General features: G+C 50.3%; 1 protein-coding gene across 1 annotated transcript in view; it reads right to left on the bottom strand.

The window, feature by feature from the left end:
- LOC119113452 (uncharacterized) overlaps positions 1 to 18,664 on the bottom strand; it is a 94,275-nt gene that overhangs the window by 5,729 nt on the left and 69,882 nt on the right. Inside the window, exon 13 of the mRNA XM_037237764.1 lies at positions 8,751 to 8,871. Within this exon, the coding sequence (XP_037093659.1) occupies positions 8,751 to 8,871 (121 nt within the window). The remainder of the gene's footprint in view (positions 1 to 8,750; positions 8,872 to 18,664) is intronic.

Genomic DNA, 18,664 nt, shown 5'->3' with positions numbered 1-18,664 from the left:
ATATTCGCTTATGCAGCAAATCGAACGACCCCCCAAATGACCTTCGGCGATTTAGAACGCAATCGATGCCGTTGCCTTGACGCCCACATATTGCCCTGCATTATTTAGAAGACAAGGCCGCCTCATCCGTCACCATTGTTTAAGCATGGAGCTCAGTAAGTGCAGCCGAGATCACCGGCAGCGTGTAATACCACTCCATCAGAGGAGACGCAGTACAGGCGCCTCTGCAGGGCAGAGGAGAGAGGTTAGGAGAGAACAAGAGAGAGGGGCTGGCTGGATGGAGCGTGAGTCCTCCCCCGGTAGCTATCACAACACCAGGCGGCGCCAGACCCTCCCCAGACTGGGGGTCCCAGATAAATGACCGTCATTCCTCCGGGCATGTGACGCCGGGGAACAGCCAAGGTCGCAGACACCATCAGCCGCCTCAATATGTCGCCGCTCCATCTCGCAGGCAGCGAGGACCACCTCCCCGACCTCGGTCTTGGAAACGCGCATGTGCGTGCCTATGTGTGTGTGTGTGAGGGGGGGGGGGGGCTGCCGCCGCCAGACGGCGGCAGGCTTCCGCGCACAGTCGGGAGCGTGATTTCCGACTTCGTCGGGCGCCGCTGGCCGCCTAGGCTCGAGCCCGCACCGAATGGCGCGGCGCGGCGGAGGCAGGCCGCTGCCAAAGCTCGCCGCGGCCAGCGCAAGCCCACCGCTTGCATTATCTCGCAGAATCAGTGAGATATTGCTCCCCGCCAGGCTTTGGACCCGACACTCCGAACGCGGTGCGCTGCTGAATTCGGAGCGTGATGACAGCATAAGGCGAGCCATGTTCGCTGCCAGGTGGCGGTGTTGCCGCCGAGCATGGGCCGCGGAAGCATGCACCGATTGACAAGCGCTGTCGGCGATGGCTTTGAAAACAGCTCGTGATATGCGGTTTGTGGTTTTTGACAACCCCAGTAAAACAAGCCGGGATGAAAGGAGCTGATAGATGTGTATTGTTTCGAACATAAACGATGCCCTGTATCCAAAATGTCTTCAAAACACATCAAGCCTCGCATCATTGAGCTCAAATTAAACCAGAAAGGCACTTGTGCCCATGTTGATACGTATATGGTCTCGTAAATGTGACCAGGTAAAGCTGGAAAATATCAAGGTTCAGCAAGAAACGCCATCTGACCAGGCCTGGCACAGCCAAGTCTTCGCCTGACACCATCTGACCTTGTACACATCGCGAGAACTCGTAGACAACAATTCATTTTTTTCTCGCAAAGTTCTTGTTTCCGTTGGCTAAATTTATGTTAGCCTTATCAAAAGAACACAGCTCAATATCGACGAACGTAGCGCCAGCTCAATTTCCAAAGTCATATCATCAGTTAAAAGAAGCGTGTTCTGCTAGGTGTAACTCCGCGCGCAACAAGCGCACTGTGACGCCATGCTGGCTCTCGGCTTCCTTCACCTGCTGCAGAGCATCAGCCAATAACGTGAACAGCCCGGTGTCTGAGCCGCACTGAATGTCAAGTGACTCAGTGACGCCCTTGGTATCGGAAGTCACTGGGCGCGTCGGTGACGCTTGTGCACCCAGCGTTCGAAGACGAGTGGACACTTCATGTTCGATGACGAGTGGACATTGGAGGTTCTGTGACGAGTGGACACTTAATGTTCCGTGACGAGTGGAACTTAATGTTCGATGATGAGTGGACACTTCATGTTCGATGACGAGTGGACAATGAAGGTTCCGTGACGAGTGGATACTAAATTTTTCGTGACGAGTGGACACTTCATGTTCGATGACGAGTGGACAGTGAAGGTTCCGTGACGAGTGGACACTAATTTAGGTACGAGTGACAATGAATGTTAAGTGACGAGTGCACACTGAATTATCAGTGACTAGTGGACACTGAATGTTCGGCGACGAGTGGACACTTAACACGCACTCAGGTGGGAGGTCAAATTGACTCACCCGAAGGTTTTTCCGGAATGGTTTCCGAACGGCGCGGCATAGCCGCGCCAAATTTTGCACAGCTGTAGACAACTGAATAGCGGATCGTATGATATGACAAAACTAAGGTGTACCTTGTAAGGTCGCTAGCCTATGGCAGGTAAAAGTCAGGCCATGGTTTCAGCGAAGCCAATTTCTAGGGAATCGTTAAATATGATGCAACAACGGGGTGTTTGACGAAGCCATACCTCTCTGAGATGCTTTCTTAGGCAACACCAATATTGAATGAGCAAATAACGTTTACCTAAGGTCAGGTATAAATATCAAACCAAGGTCAAAACCGAACTGTTTTATGACTCCAGGGCTTGCTGCATAGGATAATTATTGGTGCTCATTTCGAATTTATCTATGGCAGGAACCGCATTATACATCTTCCATTGACTTGATAGAGGTCAGAATAGGTCACTGACCTAAGATGACGCGGGTCAACATTTTGTTTCTAAGAACATACTGCCTAACGTAATTTTTGTCGCTTATTCAAATGCAAAACTCAGAGCAGTCTCGTATGATTTTGGTCACCATAACGTTCAAAAGGTCAAACAGGGTCACCGACCTTAAACGAGCTTGTGAACTTTTGCTTAGAAACAGTTATCTAGGCTATGGGGCACTTTGAAGGCCAACCTGGAATTTGACATCGTTTGACCTTATTTGACCCAAACGTTATGACCTAGGAACCTCAAACTTTGACCGAAGTGAATTCGCGTACAGGTCAACACACCCTATAAACGTGGTGTCTCTAGCTTTCTTAGTTCCCGAGATCTCAGAGGGAGGGGGGTCAAATTGACGCTCCACCCGAGCGAAGGGTATCTCGCCGGCCAACCGGGCACGTGCTAATGTTCGGTGACGAGTGGGCACTAAACGTTTGGTGACGAGTGGACACTAAATAATTGGTGACTAGGGGGCACTGAATGTTTGGTGACGAGTGGACACTAATTGGTCGGTGACAAGTGGACACTAAACATTCGGTGTTGAGTGGACACTGAATGTCCGGTGGCGAGTGGATACCAGTTGTTCGGTGACGAGTGGACATCGCCCGTATGGTGATGAGTGGACATTGCACGTTCGGTGACGAGTGGACATCGCCCGTATGGTGACGAGTGGACATCGCCCGTATGGTGACGAGTGGACATCGCTCGTTTTGGTGACGAGTGGACACCGCTCGTTTGGTGACGAGTGGACACCGCTCGTTTGGTGACGAGTAGACAAACAGCCAATCAGCGTGACAGATGGGCGAGACGTGAGTGCGCTTGTTTGCACGAACAAGTGAACAAGTATTCACGTGTTCCGGTTCGCACACGCCCTGAATGCATCAAGTGGCCATCACTAACGAGGGCGCCTTCGACGCCGTTTTTTGCGACAAAAGCGGATGGATCCGACATGAGACATCCTCCTGACAAAAGAAGTTGAGGAAAAACAATATTCCGAGAGTCAATACGACCATGTTCCACACAATAGCTGTGACGGACCGCTACAAATGGCCATGAACACGCGTTTGGTGAATGCATAACTTTAAGAAGCCAACGACAACGGTGACAATAAAACAACCGATGAGAAGCGACCTCGAAGTCTTTGCTCTCCGCGCAAAACGATTTCAAACATCCACTCGTGCCCGATGACTTGGCTGTCCGTCTAACAGCGTGCAGGTTCCTTGGCCATCAGCGTGGCACGCTATTCGAGTGAAATCAAAACATAAGACAACAGTAGGCAATGCCTTCTCAACCATGCCTTCTTCATACCCTACAACCAAAACTGAAAGCAGTTTTGTGCACAGGAAGCCCGGTCATGCAACACGCCGCCCAGTACTGCTTCTGCGATGAAAACGGCTTGAACCGATTGCAAATGAGAAACCACGCCAGGACGTATGCGGCACACTGGACACGTACCGTGCAAATGAGAGCTGAAACCTTGGTCTACGTGTCTATCATGGTCTATTATTGCCGTCACATTTGAGCCATCCAAATTCGAAGTGGGGGAGCTTAGCCGCAATTATTGGTGTCAGAGAGGTAAGCAAGAGCTGTTTGTTGTTTATAAGCCGCCTAAGGGCAAGGTCAAATGGATGCTCCCGCTGGTGAAAAAACAGTGGGGTAGATTTTTGCTGTTGAGTCGAAGGCCAAATAATGTTGAATGTACTTTTTATCAACTTTTTGGTGTTTGGCACGCCAATATTTCAACGTGCAATACGGGCACATCACAAAGACAAGGCATATTAATAATTGGCTAATTGCCTTACATTCCCCGTTGACAGATATAAAATGTATTGTTTTGTTCGGCTTATGTGTCAAGTTGTCTATGGTTATGCACTTTTCTCCAAAATCGGCAAACATGGTGTCACTCTGACATTAAGCACGCTTGACCTATGATGGTATCTGAGTTGCTATTTTGGCACAAGATGTAAAACTCAGCCATCGGCAGCCAATACAAATTCGCAGCAACATATCACGACGTTTTTGAATTATCATGAATATTGGGCGGGACGGGGGCAGATTTGACCCCCGGTCAATGCCGAGTTAAGCATCTTATCATAAGCATATAACCTTTCAGTACCATACCTTAAGTATATCATTTCTAGGTAGCTCATCTTAAGTATACTATTTAAGCATTCCATCTCTTCTAATGTATCATCTATAAAAGTATATTACAGTATCTTACTTGTATATTCTAGCGGCTCACACAGAGCACGGCCCTGGACAGAGTTGCAATGTATAGTCATTATGACGTGCGATTTAACACTGGAAAACCCTACCGTACTCGGGGACCGGGGATCACGCTGGTCTAATGATATCATACATTACTGTAAACGACTGTACTGGCTGCGAACGGACGATAGTGCATCATAGCGTGCACGAATTGGCCACATTTTACAGCATTTGCAGCTCTTCGCTGTCATCCAACTTTCTGTGTTACCTTGGTAAGGTAGCTTACATTTAAGACGAGAAAGCTGACGTAAAGATCACCAGATCAACATCACATTGTGCCGCTTAAACTTGTATTCAAGTGCTAAATATCTTTGTTCTCCACTGAAGACCACAGGCGGCACCATAAGGTCCAAAGAGGAGATGCCACGCGTCTTCAAAGCTAGTCATCAATGCAAAATAATTATTTCACATTGAGATCATTTCCAAAGATTACTGAACTGTCTGAGTCATGCAGGCTTCCGGAAAATGTACGCGTTTCCCCAATCAATTCTAACCCTCCCCGTATTGTTTTGAACAAGAAATGCTGGCACCGGAGTGGTCAAAGCTGGGTTTTATCGTCTATTCGGTAGACAACCTAATGGACAACGTATCAATACGAACGCACACAAGCAGGCACGCACGTATACTCGCAGTTCGTTCGCAGCAATGCTCACGGAAATGTTCTGGAAACGTCTAGACCGCAGCACGAACAACATAATAATTCGCTTCGCATTGCGTGACACTCAAAGGAGTAAAAAGTCAAAACTGAACGACATTGTAACAGACATAAAATTTAGTGGCACAGCCCTCTGGAAGACAGTACAAGTCTCCCTTATATTGCTTGGAGGCAATCAACTCATATCTTTTTCAAGGAAGTACATGAAACATCGCGCCAAACTCTACAGTTCCATTGGTATTAAAACCGTCTATTTATATGGATCATGTATTACGTAGAATTTGTCCAGCACCGCAGGGTCCGTGACTCACTGTTGTCCGTGCAACACAGCCTGGCCGCTCGTGTATCTGCCAGCCAAGTGCTGGAACACCAATGGAGACCGCCCACAACGCCCAGCCGGGTTCAAGCCACAATGTCAAGCGACATTGTGCTCAACACTCAATGTCAAGCGAGCATCGGTTGCTTTGACCCAGCAAACCCGTCCCCGCATAGCACCTATACATGGATCACGTTCGGACACGTTACCACATTCGTATCCTGGGCCGGCCCTCCTGTGAAGTCGGGCAATGACGGTTTGACGCGCGGTGATTGAGCAAAACTGCTCGACCGAGCCGTTTTGTCCTCCTTCAGGGCCTGCAATCTCGAGGTTCTCCCTTTAATGATGACCGGAGAGGCCCATTAGAGAGCACTGCAATCAACATGAAAGGCCGTGATATGCTAATGAAATGAAATGGTTCAGGGTCAGCCATCGGACCCGGGACTAATGTTCAAGACTGATGCTCGAGTCATTTTCTCCTTTAGAACAAACTGACAAAAGACCCGCCAGATTGTTGCTAAGACAGAGCGACCTGGCCAACGACCAGTGAGCTTTTGTCACAGAACGTCAGTGGTGGCAGGTATGCCCGGGCAGAGCATGTTTTAATACCCTGTGTGTTATGCACGTGTCTACGGCTGGGGTCAATGCGTTGACCTCGATGCCAAAACATATTCACAATGACTGACGTCCATCCGGCATGTACGCAAGGCTAAGCGAAACTGTGACCGATGTTGCGCAGCCCACTCCGTTCTCCTCCAGAGACAATATAAAATATAATGCATGCTTAGTATTACCTCTGGATCACCACGACAGTCCGATTTTCTCATTGGTTGCAAAACGAAAACATGGCTGAACGCCACGGCTTCAACGCGTAACTCATAGCTTTGTTTACGTTATGATGTCGTTCAGTTAGCTTATGAATGCAACTGGCAAAACGCAGGAGCGTTGTGAAGGCGACAACTTATTGAGGCGCACCGTAGCAAACAATACACGGAATTTAACGAGGGTGGAACATCGTCCGCCAACAAAAACTGAGCGTGACCACAATGTAAAAATCACTTAGCACCATCATACATCAGTCTCAACCAGCATAAATCAGTCTCAACCATCATACGTCAGTCTCGACCATCACACATCAGTCTCAACCATCATACATCAGTATCGCTCCGAATTGGGTCAGAATAGACTCCGCAATGACAGGATCCTTGTCGGATCAATGTGGGATCAATTATCTCGGAATTTTCTTGTGAGTCGGGGTCGTTGTTGAACCAGCCAGCCGTCGGTGGGTTGCTTGAAGCGTAACCAATTCGACGTATGCACAGTCGTATACATGATGCATTCAGCTTTCAAATGCAATAAATGGAACACCATCATACTAACTGTTCCGCTACCAAAATGCATGTCCTATCTGGATGCTTATGAAAGCAATGCCATAGGTCATCTCCCCAACTGTTTTCAGCGGAATCATTTGCATAGTGATCGCTTCAGAGAGTGGGTAGAACGAATTCTTTTTAATTCCAAGTTGGAATAGGCTCGAAGTTGTGTTGACCTGCTCGCAGACAGTGTCGAGATGCTATAATATCATATATAATATAATAATATTTTATAATATAATAGCATGACTCGCTTCAGCGAAACCCATCACCAGTTTGTCCGTCCGCCACTGGACTTACATTTTCATGTGTTGAGCACGGCTATCACTCCTATGGCACCAAATCCAGACACGTCCGCAGACATCCGCCCGCCACTAGACTCGTATTTTCATGTGCTGAGCGTGCGCGGCCATCATCCCTATGGCGCCAAATCCGGACTTGTCCGCAGGCATCCGTCCTACGCGATATCTCATCGCTCCTCACCGATCAGCAGCAATCAGTAATAAGGGTATATAATCTGCATTCCTAGAAAAGCAAATAGCCGTCGTGGAGTTCTCGGCACTTCTTCTCCCCCCCCCCCCCCCTCCCTCCTCCAACTGGTAATCAGGTAGGCTCTGCACTGCGGCTAGAGTAAAATCTGAATCTCAACATTCATAAACATCCAAGCGCAAAGCTGGCTCCTGGTTAGTGTTCCGTTGGAGGTGGTGGCCCACCGGAGGCGGGGCAGGACCTTATTACCTCGCCCACCGGAGGCGGGGCAGGACCTTATTACCTCGCCCACCGGAGGCGGGGCAGGACCTTATTACCTCGCCCACCGGAGGCGGGGCAGGTCCTTGCTACCTCGAGCACCGGAGGCGGGGCAGGCCCTTATTACCTCGCCCACCGGAGGCGGGGCAGGCCCTTATTACCTCGCCCGCCAGAACAAGTGCTGTCATGGGCATCGCAAACCACAGCTGCACACTTTGTTTGTGCCCAGATATCCACCTATTCGTGATTCTGACCCACAAAGTGTGGCTCTAAATGTTACTGTGATGAATAACAGCCCAGTTACACGATGCAAAAAGCTCCATGGAAATGCCCAGCTTTCAAATTGCCATATATATTGTTAAGTGACCTGTGCACAAATCATTTCCGACGAAAGATAATGTATACAACACGGCACGTGGCGTCATCAAACGTCACACCTAAGTTGTCACTTGAGCTGTCTTATCAACATACGTACGATAAAGGCAATTTCCTGCTCCGGTCTTGCACGCACATGTTTTTTTTTTTTGCCTGATTGGTTCCCCCAACATATTAACGTATCTGACAATTAGCAAATATTTCTGAATCGTCATAAGCCGACCAGAATACGGATGCGGCAGATGTGACAAATATGAAAGTTCCGACCACACTTAATTAAATGTTAAAACGCTTGGAATGCCGTAAGTTATTGTCTATGTTTTCAAGGAATTCATTGTGGTGACCACTCGGTACGCCCATACGCGATATACCATTCGTTATCTGATCCCTTTCGTGCAAGTCTCGTCCTCAGAGTCCTCACCTTGTCCCCGGGTCCTCAACTCTTCCTCAGAGTCCTCATTTCGTACCTCGTCCTTACCTTATCCCCAGGTATTCAGCTCACTCCCAAAGTCATCAGTTCGTTCCCAAGTTCCCGCTTCGCCTTCAGAGCCCTCACCTCATCCCTTCGTTCCCCCAGTCTTCGGCTCGTCCTCAGAATACTCACCTCGTCCTCATCCTCAGACAGGATGGTGATCATGGAGTTTCGGTAGATGTCCGGGCAGGAGGAGGCCCGCAGTCGGTACCGATGAATATTCAGCATGGCGCCACGGTAGGTCATCGACTGTCTGCAGAGGCATAGGTAGGTCGTCAACTGTCTGTAGAGACATGGGTAGGTCATGGGCTGTCTGCAAAGTAGTGGCAGGTCATGGACTGTTTCCAGGGACATGGATAGGTCATCAACTGTCTGCAGGGACATAGGTACGTTATGGACTGTCGGCAAAGTAATGATAGGTCATGGACTGTCTGCAGAGACATGGGCAGGTCACCGACTGACTCCAGAGACATGGTTAGGTCGTCGGCTGTCTGCAGAGACAAGGGTAGGTTATCAACTGTCTCCAGGGACACGGGTAGGTCATCGCCCGCCTGCAGGGACATTACCAGGTCATGGACTGTCTGCAAATTAATGGTAGGTCATGGACTGTCTCCAGGGACATGGGTAGGTCATCGCCTGCCTGCAGGGACATTACCAGGTCATCGACTGTCTGCAAATTAATGGTAGGTCATGGACTGTCTCCAGGGACATGGGTAGGCCATCAACTGTCTGCAGAGACACGGGTAGGTCATCGACTGTCTACAGGGACACGAATAGGTCATCCACCCCGCGACAACGGCGGAAAAACAACGGAGACGTGTACAACACCATTTGTGAACCAGCACACCATGCTCTGGGACGGTGGTTCACAAATGCGTCCTATTGGAAAGCATTGCCAACTTGATGACGAAACCGTATGTTTATACCTACAGTCGACCATAAACATTTACGGTTAGACCTAAAGACCGTTTTCCATACTAATCCTTCATCTTCCACCGCTAGACTATATTGGTTGTCTCGGACCGTTTGAGAAGCTACGAGGCGGCTTCAGTTCTAAATACCAGTAGTCTCGCAGACAGGTGACTCGATCGTCGGCGTGCAGAGATCAGACATCAGCTGACCAGAGCAGATCCTAGGACCGGTGGGGTGTGGGGAGGGGGAGGGGCAGAGATCGGACATCAGCTGACCAGGCCAGATCACACCCTTGGACCGGTGGGGTGTGGGAAGGGGAAAGGGGGTAGGTTTTCACGCCACGTGACTTTTATTAGAAAAGCTGCAGAATGGATCGCGCATTCCTTTTTTGTATTTCCAGTGCCTTATTCAACGTTGAATTTAGAGACATACTGCATGTTTAGGCACAAGTCGTGTCGGGTCACTAACCTAGGCAATCTAAATCACATAATACAACACGGGTCCTCATACAATGTGGGTGACTGTTCGCCTGCAGCTCCGGAGAAGATGCTCTATAGTTGTGTAATAAGTGTATCAGTTCCCTTGGCGGCGTAGCTTTTTTATTCGCGCGTAATAAATTTATTCCAAATGGTCACCATGAGCTACCGACCGGGTACGATCTTAACCATATCCTTCTCCTTTAAAATGCAGGCTTTACCACCTTTTTGTTGCTGTCGTGTTTTCAGGCGCGTCGACGGCAATGGTAATTTTGCGCTCAATTTGCCACCGTCAAGTGTCCGTTGTACAACGTGCTCTGATGACAGTAAATCAGACGTACCTCACCATTTCTCAATGGCTCCATTATATTCCTTTTCTGAGATGACAGAAGGCAGATGATACTGTTTCCCCTCCCCCATCAGCACATACCTTCAACTGTCTCTTAAAAGAACAGAAAAAATCAAGAAGCCTTTTGATAAAAAACAGCATCATGCCAGACAAACGACATGTTCAAGTGCGTCAAAGTAGATGATCAATACTACACTCTGTGCAAAGACTGTGGGCTACGTGAGGTACACTGCATTGGAATCAAAACTACCGCTCTTTCGAGGAGACTCACAGTGCATCTCAGACACGTTGCTCCAAAAGAACACATGACGCAGCGCAACCAAACAACACTGATATGCAAGCATCTCGCTGAGAACACAACAATCGAAATACAACGCAACAAAGAACGACCGGTAATATTATAAGCTCTACTAACCCGACAACATACTTCAGTACCCAACACACCAATATATGCTTGTTTTATCCTGCTATTTTTCGGACAGGTAACAGTGGGCGGTCCCTAATTTCGGGAAACATTTAAGATACACAGAGCATGCATGAATGCTTAGCGCCTACATAAGACATGAAGGCTGTTTAATTGGGCAAAACTATACGAGCAAAACAAATGTATTACATGAGCCGCAGTGATTTTTCCGTCGAATCACTGAATATGTATAACGGTAAAACGAAAAGTAACTTTTTCGTGAATATACGCCCAGCGTACAATCCATTATATGAGTAATATTGAACTGCACCTCGACACGAGAAAGCACATCAGAACCATCAAACGATTGAACAGAAAGTTTGCTTATCAATGAAACATAGTTAAATTAAGGAAAACAGAGTGAGTGAGTGAGTGAGAGCGCGAATGTGTGAATGAGTGTGAGGGGGTGAATGCGTGAGTGAGTGAGTGAGTATTTATATATATATATATATATATATATATATATATATATATATATGTACATACATGACCGTAGAAATATCTACATATAATTGCTAGCTGTGTCTGCCATATTATCTAACATTATATTCGCTACGTATATATGCCACTTGTACTCGCATTGACTGGTATCCGCAGGATAGGCGAACATATTACCAGCGTTATTCGCTGGGTGTTTGTACGCCTTCAGATTTGCCAATATTAGCCATTTAATAGCTAGGGTGCAAATGATGTGTGCAGTTGAGGCGCACTCAAAACCCAATAACAATAAAATAATATGCAAGAGCCGTTGCATTTATTCGTAGTAAAAACAGGTAAGGTCTGCTCTTAAGACAAGTCAGAATTGCGATGTTCAAAAGCACAGGGACGCAATTATTTGCTATACATCTTGCCGCAATTCATTTGGCCACGCAAAGCCGGCAGCGGGTGGCATAGTTACCAAAAACTTTATTCATTTACCTCGCCTCCTTCGCTGTGGGGAAAACTCCCTGAGCCATTTTAGTAATAATAAAAAACATTCAGCCCGTGCCACGACCTGCACAGCTGTCTCCACTTCCGCATGAACTTTGGAGGCGGAACGAAACAGCTCTCAGCATTTAACGGTCTTCGCAGTTGTGCATTACAGTGGCACAATAACCGCCACCAGAACTCATCCGGGCGGAGGCGGCTCGCGAGCGCGTCCTGCCGCTGCCTCCGGCCCGGCCTGGCCGCCATCAGACACAACAGCTTTTGTTCACGGCCGGCCCCATGTCACGGCCGTGGTTCCGCTGGGCCGGAAATTCCGCCGCGGAGGGCCCAGAGATGGATCTCGGATGGGCCCGGGAGGGACCCAGCCGCCCAGAGATGGGTCTCCGAGGGCCCAGCAGGGACCCAGCCGCCTTGAGATGGATCGCTGAGGGACCCGGAAAGGGCCCAGCCGCCATAAGGTGGGCTTCCGAAGGACCTCGCAGGGACCTAACCGTCCTGAAATGGGTCTCCGAAGGACCCAGCCGCCCAATGATGGGTCTCCGAATGAGCCCGTAGGGACCCAGCCGCCCAGAGATGAGTCTCCAAGGGACCCAGAAGAGACCCAGCTGCCCTGAGGTGGGCCTTCGAAGGACCAGGCAACCCTGAGATGAGCCTCCAAAGGACACAACCGCCCAGAGATGGGCCCCCGAGGGTCCCACCCACCTTGAGACGGGCCTCCGAGCAAACCGGTGACCCCGAGATGGACCTTAAAAGTCCCTGCCGCCTTCAGATGAGCCTCGCTGAGGCCGCACCAGGACGGATTTCAATGAAACTCTGCTGCTCCAAGACGGATCTCAATGGAGATGTGGCTATGGATTGCTGCTCCGAGACGGATCTCAATGGAGCTGTGCTGCTCCGAGACGGATCTCAATGGAGCTGTGCTGCTCCGAAACGGATCTCAATGGAGATGCGCTGCTCCGAGACGGATCTCAATGGAGCTGTGCTGCTCCGAGACGGATTTCAATGGAGCTGTGCTGCTTCGAGACGGATCTCAGTGGAGCTGTGCTGCTCTGAGACGGATCTCAATGGAGCTGTGCTGCTCTGAGACGGATCTCAATGGAGCTGTGCTGCTCCGAGACGGATCTCAGTGAAGCTGTGCTGCTCCGAGACGGATCTCAATGGAGCTGAGCCGCTCCGAGACGGATTTCAATGGAGCTGTGCTGCTCCGAGACGGATCTCAGTGGAGCTGTGCTGCTCTGAGACGGATCTCAATGGAGCTGTGCTGCTCTGAGACGGATCTCAATGGAGCTGTGCTGCTCCGAGACGGATCTCAGTGAAGCTGTGCTGCTCCGAGACGGATCTCAATGGAGCTGTGCTGCTCTGAGACGGATCTCAATGGAGCTGTGCTGCTCTGAGACGGATCTCAATGGAGCTGTGCTGCTCCGAGACGGATCTCAGTGAAGCTGTGCTGCTCCGAGACGGATCTCAATGGAGCTGTGCTGCTCCGAGACCACTCTCAATAGAACCCTGCTGCCCCGAGATGGGTCTCACAACAGCCAGGCCGCCCCGTGATGGGCTTTAGAAGGGCCGGCCGCCCCATTATGGACTTCAGGAGGGCCGGCCTGCCCGTGATGGACTTGAGAAGGGGCGGCCAGCTCACGATGAGCCTCGGACACACGGCCGCAAATTGAACGCAGCCTATGACGCGGTCGGCGACGGGGGAAACGTCTGCCAGCCTTCACGAAGAAGGCAAGCTTAAACTGCAGCCTGTGGCAGCTTAACATACAAGTCGAGGGGTTTCGCAAACCAAGTATGACCAAGTCTGCTATCTCATCTGATAAAGGCATTGCTATCTGCGACTTTAGTCCTTTTCTCGTCTCAAGCCAAGGCTGGTCTTAGCTTTGATCAGATGAAACCATGGGGACCGTTGTTGTTTGCTGGTGTTTTCGGGCGCGTCGACTACGGTGGTCATTGCGCATCCACAATTATGCTTTTACTTAACTAGTGTGATGTGAAAATGACCTGGAAGTCATTATCTTTTAAGAACGGAAAAAAGTTGTTCGGACTCAACAAAGGAGGAGCTGTCCCCGGGCACATCGCTAATCGTCGGGGACGAAGCCTGTGGACCAAAGTGACGTCGTCGTTATTCGACGACGCGCGGACATGATACAAAAGCATGGTGGACCGTGAAAACGGCACCACACCGATGGCATAGGGGTCTGTCGGCTCCATGCAGCAGATGACCATAGGTGGTATACATGTGCCCAATGCGCAGCCTGCATAAAGGTACCTCTTCCCGCCGCACACGGCGAGAGCATGATGACCACAAAGCCAACTCGGTTTTTATCGCACTGAGCTTTTTGCCACCCACCTGGTCCCAACAGCGCTCCAGTTCGCTTTTGAGGAAGGTCTTGACTGCCGGTTAGAAATATCGGGCAGGGATCCGCAAAAACCGGGTACATGGTGCCACTGCTGCCCACTTAGCAGCGGCATCAGCCAACTCGTTGCCCACGTTACCGACGTAAATGGGTATCCAGCACAAGCCAACTCTCTTACCAACCCGGTTCAACTGTATCAGGCGTGATAAAATGTGCTGTATAACGGGACATGCTAGATAAAAAGACTTCAGTGAAGCGAGACTGCTCAATGAATCTGTAACCATGGCGTGTACAGATTCTTCACGAACTTCTATGAAACATACCGCCCCGGTAATCGCAATCAATTCCGCTGCGAAAACTGACACGTGTGCCGGTAACGAGAACGATCGAGTGACGGAACCACTGACGAAAGCACAACCCACGTCATCCGAGGTCTTGGATCCGTCTGTGTACGTCAGAGTGTATCCTTCATAAGACGCCAGAAGCTCAAGTGCCCTGGATCTTATTAGATGTGGTGTGATGGTTTTTCCTAATTTCTGTAAGCGAGGTGTCTATGAAGGGTACGGTCACTTGCCAAGGAGGAGAAGCCGGGCGGCTTACTTGCTTTACACCTCGAGGAGGAATTTCGCCCTCTTGCAATAAGTCTCTCACTCGTAGACCAAAAGTTAAGGCGTGCTGCTGCGGTCCATGACGAAGGGAACGCACAGCAAACCGAGAAAATACTGCAGAGTACGTCGGATGTGACGGGAACTGCCGCAGCTTCAAGGCATAACATATGCCGAACATTTTCCTCCTCGTCCACAGAGGTGGCTAATGTGCCTCCGTGAAAAGGCTAACAGAAGGTGATGTGCGGAACGCCCCAGTAACAATACGGATGGCAGTATGGTGGACGGTATCAAGAGCACGTTCGCTGGATTCAGACGCGCCATCATACATAAAGCATGTACAGTTTGGAGCGGACGGGTGAACGATATAAAAACATTAGCGTGCTTCTGTCTGCCGCATATCACGTGCGAGACACACACTTAAGTATGTTATGAGATTTAAAGCAGTGACCGGGTAACGCTTTAAAAAGTGCATTATATGTAAGACGGCGATCAAAGTGTATCTTAAGGTACTTGGTCGCAGCCTTAGCTGGAATAGAGCGGCCAAATAGACGGATGCCCAGGTCATCGCATCGCTGGTGACGACAAAAAATACGATACAACGGTCCTGTCGCCTGAAAAACAGAACCCGATCATGTCGCTTCACCTTTCCACGCGGTCCACAGCCAGCTGGAGACACCTCTCCATCGCTGGTGCCCTCGCTGCACTGATCCAAATAGCAAAATCGTCAACAAAAAGGAAACGTCCGACCGACTGGGCGAGCACACCACCAGCATCGTCTACCATAACTGCAAACAACGCTACACTTAGCACGCCGCCCTGGGGCACACCGTTTATTTGTTGGTAACTATCGGAGAGGACGTTGCCGTCGCGAACACGGAAATATCGTTTAGCTAAAAACCTTTAGAGAAGTACCCATATGACCACATATGCCATATTTAAATAGCTTTTGAAGAATACCATGGCGTCATGTGGTGTCATAGGCGGCTTCAATGTCAAAGAAGACTGTCTCCATATATGCTTTCGGTTAAAAAGTCTTACGAATCGTAGTGTCCAAAGCTAAAAGATGGTCCAACGTACTTCGATTTTTTTCTAAGCCCGCACTGCGAGTTACTAAAACACCGTGGCTCTCCAAAAACCAAGCGAGTAGAGCGTTTACCCTCCTTTCCATGAGCCTGGACGGTGATGACGTCAGTGAAATGGGTCGGCAATGAAGAGGGTCCATCCCACCCTTTTCCGGTTTAAAATAAGCACGACAGCTTCCCGCCAGGCCGGAAGGAATTCGACACTTGACAACGCCATGTTGAAGGCCGCCAATAGCAGACGACGTGCACAGGGTGGCAAATGTCGGAGCATCTTATCGTGATGTTATCAGGGTCTCCCGCTACACTACGAACCTTGGCCATTGCCGACTCCAAGTCCATCAAAGTGAAGGGCTCATTGTACGCCTGTGGTTGCCTCGTGAAAAAGTTCACCACGATTTTTTCGCATCGCGTTCTTTGCTGTGAGAACCGTGGGCTCGTGTTTGCACCTTCGCAACGGTGTGAGAGTACTCGGGCGATCTCGTTAGCCACATCCAACGGATGTGTCACCACTTGGCCGTTAACATGTAGCACGGGAACTGGCATGGATGAAAATTGTACAGAGATACGTTTGATCCGAGCCCAAACCTGCGAAGCCGGCGTGAATCGGTTAGGGGTGCTTACATACACACGCCAGGAGTCACATTTCGCTTCTTTTATCGTGCGACGGGCAAAAGCTCTCGCATTCTGAAAAGCTACGAAATTCTCCAGAGTATTTCCGGCGTCAAAAGCTCGGAAAGCACGTTTGCGAACGTGAACTGCGCCACGACGCTTCTCTTTCCAACACGGAACAGGAGTGCGACGGGGAAATCCAGAAGTGTGCGGGATGTAATCGCTAGCACGATCCAGAAGTCGGTGAGCAAAATCCTCAATAAAGGGTGCCGTTCTCTCACCTCTGGCTAGACACAATATCTCCAGTCGATCCTCAGACTCAATCAGGTCAGCCTCTTTTAAATTCCAATGCTGTGGTCTTACACTCAACGTTCCGCTCATCTGGAATAGAAGCCACACTGGGAAGTGATCGCTGCCCATTGGGTCATCTGCCACAGATCACTCTAGGCTCTCCACTAGCTCGGGACTGGAAGGACTCAAGTCAAGCGCGGAAGTCTGACCGGACGGAAGTGTAAAATGAGTAAGAGTTCCTGCGTTCAAAACACACCATGACAAGTCATGGACAAAATGCTCACAAATCCTCGGGCGTTCGTACTATCACAGCCCCACGCAGTGTGATGAGCGTTGAAGTCGCCTAAAAGAAGAAATGGTGGAGGCAACTCATACACTAAACGTCTCATCTCCACCAATGGAAAGGCGACGCCAGGTCGAAGATATAGGAACACGCCGTGATGCAACGGTGATTAAAATGTAGGCGTGCGGCTACAGTCTGTAGCGTAGACTGCAGATTCAACCTCCTGGCTGGCACGCTGTCGTGGACTGCAAGGAGGACACCGCCGTGTGCGATACCGTCAGTTAGCACATCGTTGCGAAACAGGGCGCATCCCTTCAGCGTGCAGGGGTGATAAGAAACCAGCGTGGTCTCTTGCAGCGCTACGGCCGCAGGACAGTGCTTGCTGACGACAGCGTGGATGTCGAGGGCATTAGCCACCATTCCTCTACAGTTCCACTGTCAAAAGGCCTGTAATCTGGGTGTGTTAAAAAGGCGGTTAGAGGTCGCATACTAAAAGCGGAGACGTCCTCAAAAAAATGGGCTGCGCCAGTTGCAGGAGCAGACGTCTCTGACTGAGAGTCACGGCTCGATTCTGCAGGAACGTGCCCCACTCTGGGACGAATCTTGAGGCTCCCTCCGTCAGATGGAGACGGGGGACCGGCCGGGGCACGCTTCAAGTCAGCGCACCAAGCCCGGGTTGGCGGCGGGGAGGGCCCATCGGCGGGCCTCTACCGAGCGTCTGGGGTCAGCGGGGCCTCCACTGGCCTTCTCGGCGGTGGTGTACCACTGCGAGGGGCGGGCTCCTTGCCTGCACCGGACAAACGATTGGCCGCCTTAGCCCTTTCCAACTCGGCCAAGTGGGCCCGCTTGGCGTTGTGGACGCGCCTGTCTGCCTCATGACGTTCCATAGTTTCCACTGCCCGTCCGCACGCACTCGCCAGTGTCGCCGGAAGCGACGAGGGCAGCGGAGCGCTGGACGGCGAGGACGGCCGAGCCCGCGGACCTCGGCCGCGCCTGAACACCTTCCATCTCTACTCCCCTCCCGCTAGTGACCCCAACGACCCCTGAGGGGCCGGCGGTACAGCGTGTGTTGAGCAGGACGCAACTGGAGAAGGACCCGGAGGATCCAACTGGGCAGGAGTCGCCCGTCCCGCCGACACCAAAGACAAACGGAAAGATCGCAAGAGCGCGATGAATTGGACCGCTGACATGTGATTGATGTTGGTGGACTGTAGCACAGAGGTTTTGTATTTTTCGGCATTAAATACTTCGGAGCGATTAGCCTCATACTGCTCACGTGCCACGCGGAAAGAGATGTTCTTTGAGGTTTTGAGTGACCTAATTTCCTTTTCCTGCATGAAGGCTGGACAACTTAGATCGAAAGTTGTGTACAGTACCTGCCCCGTGCCACAGTTCACGCACTAGGGCTGCACAGAAGTACACTGGTCTCCCGAATGCTCGGAAGAAGAACACTTCCGACAGACAGCTCGAATGCGGCAGCGTGGTTTTTATGACCAAAGCGCTGGCATTGAAAACATCGCATTAGATTTTGAACCATGATTCTGACTTTGACAACGGCGTAGCCGATGCGGATGTCTGACGGTAGATCAGGCCGGTTAAACGTCAATATTATGTTGTTTGCAGGAATTTGATCATCACCCTTCCTGCGCGCTGCTGTGACCCCAAAGATTCCCAACTCTTCGAAGATTT

Source organism: Pollicipes pollicipes, unplaced genomic scaffold (assembly GCF_011947565.3).
Source record: "Pollicipes pollicipes isolate AB1234 unplaced genomic scaffold, Ppol_2.1 Scaffold_7262;HRSCAF=8765_pilon_pilon_pilon, whole genome shotgun sequence".
Lineage (NCBI taxonomy): Eukaryota > Metazoa > Arthropoda > Thecostraca > Pollicipedomorpha > Pollicipedidae > Pollicipes > Pollicipes pollicipes.
Note: the sequence above shows the minus strand (reverse complement) of the source record. Positions and strands in the feature narration are given on the sequence as shown.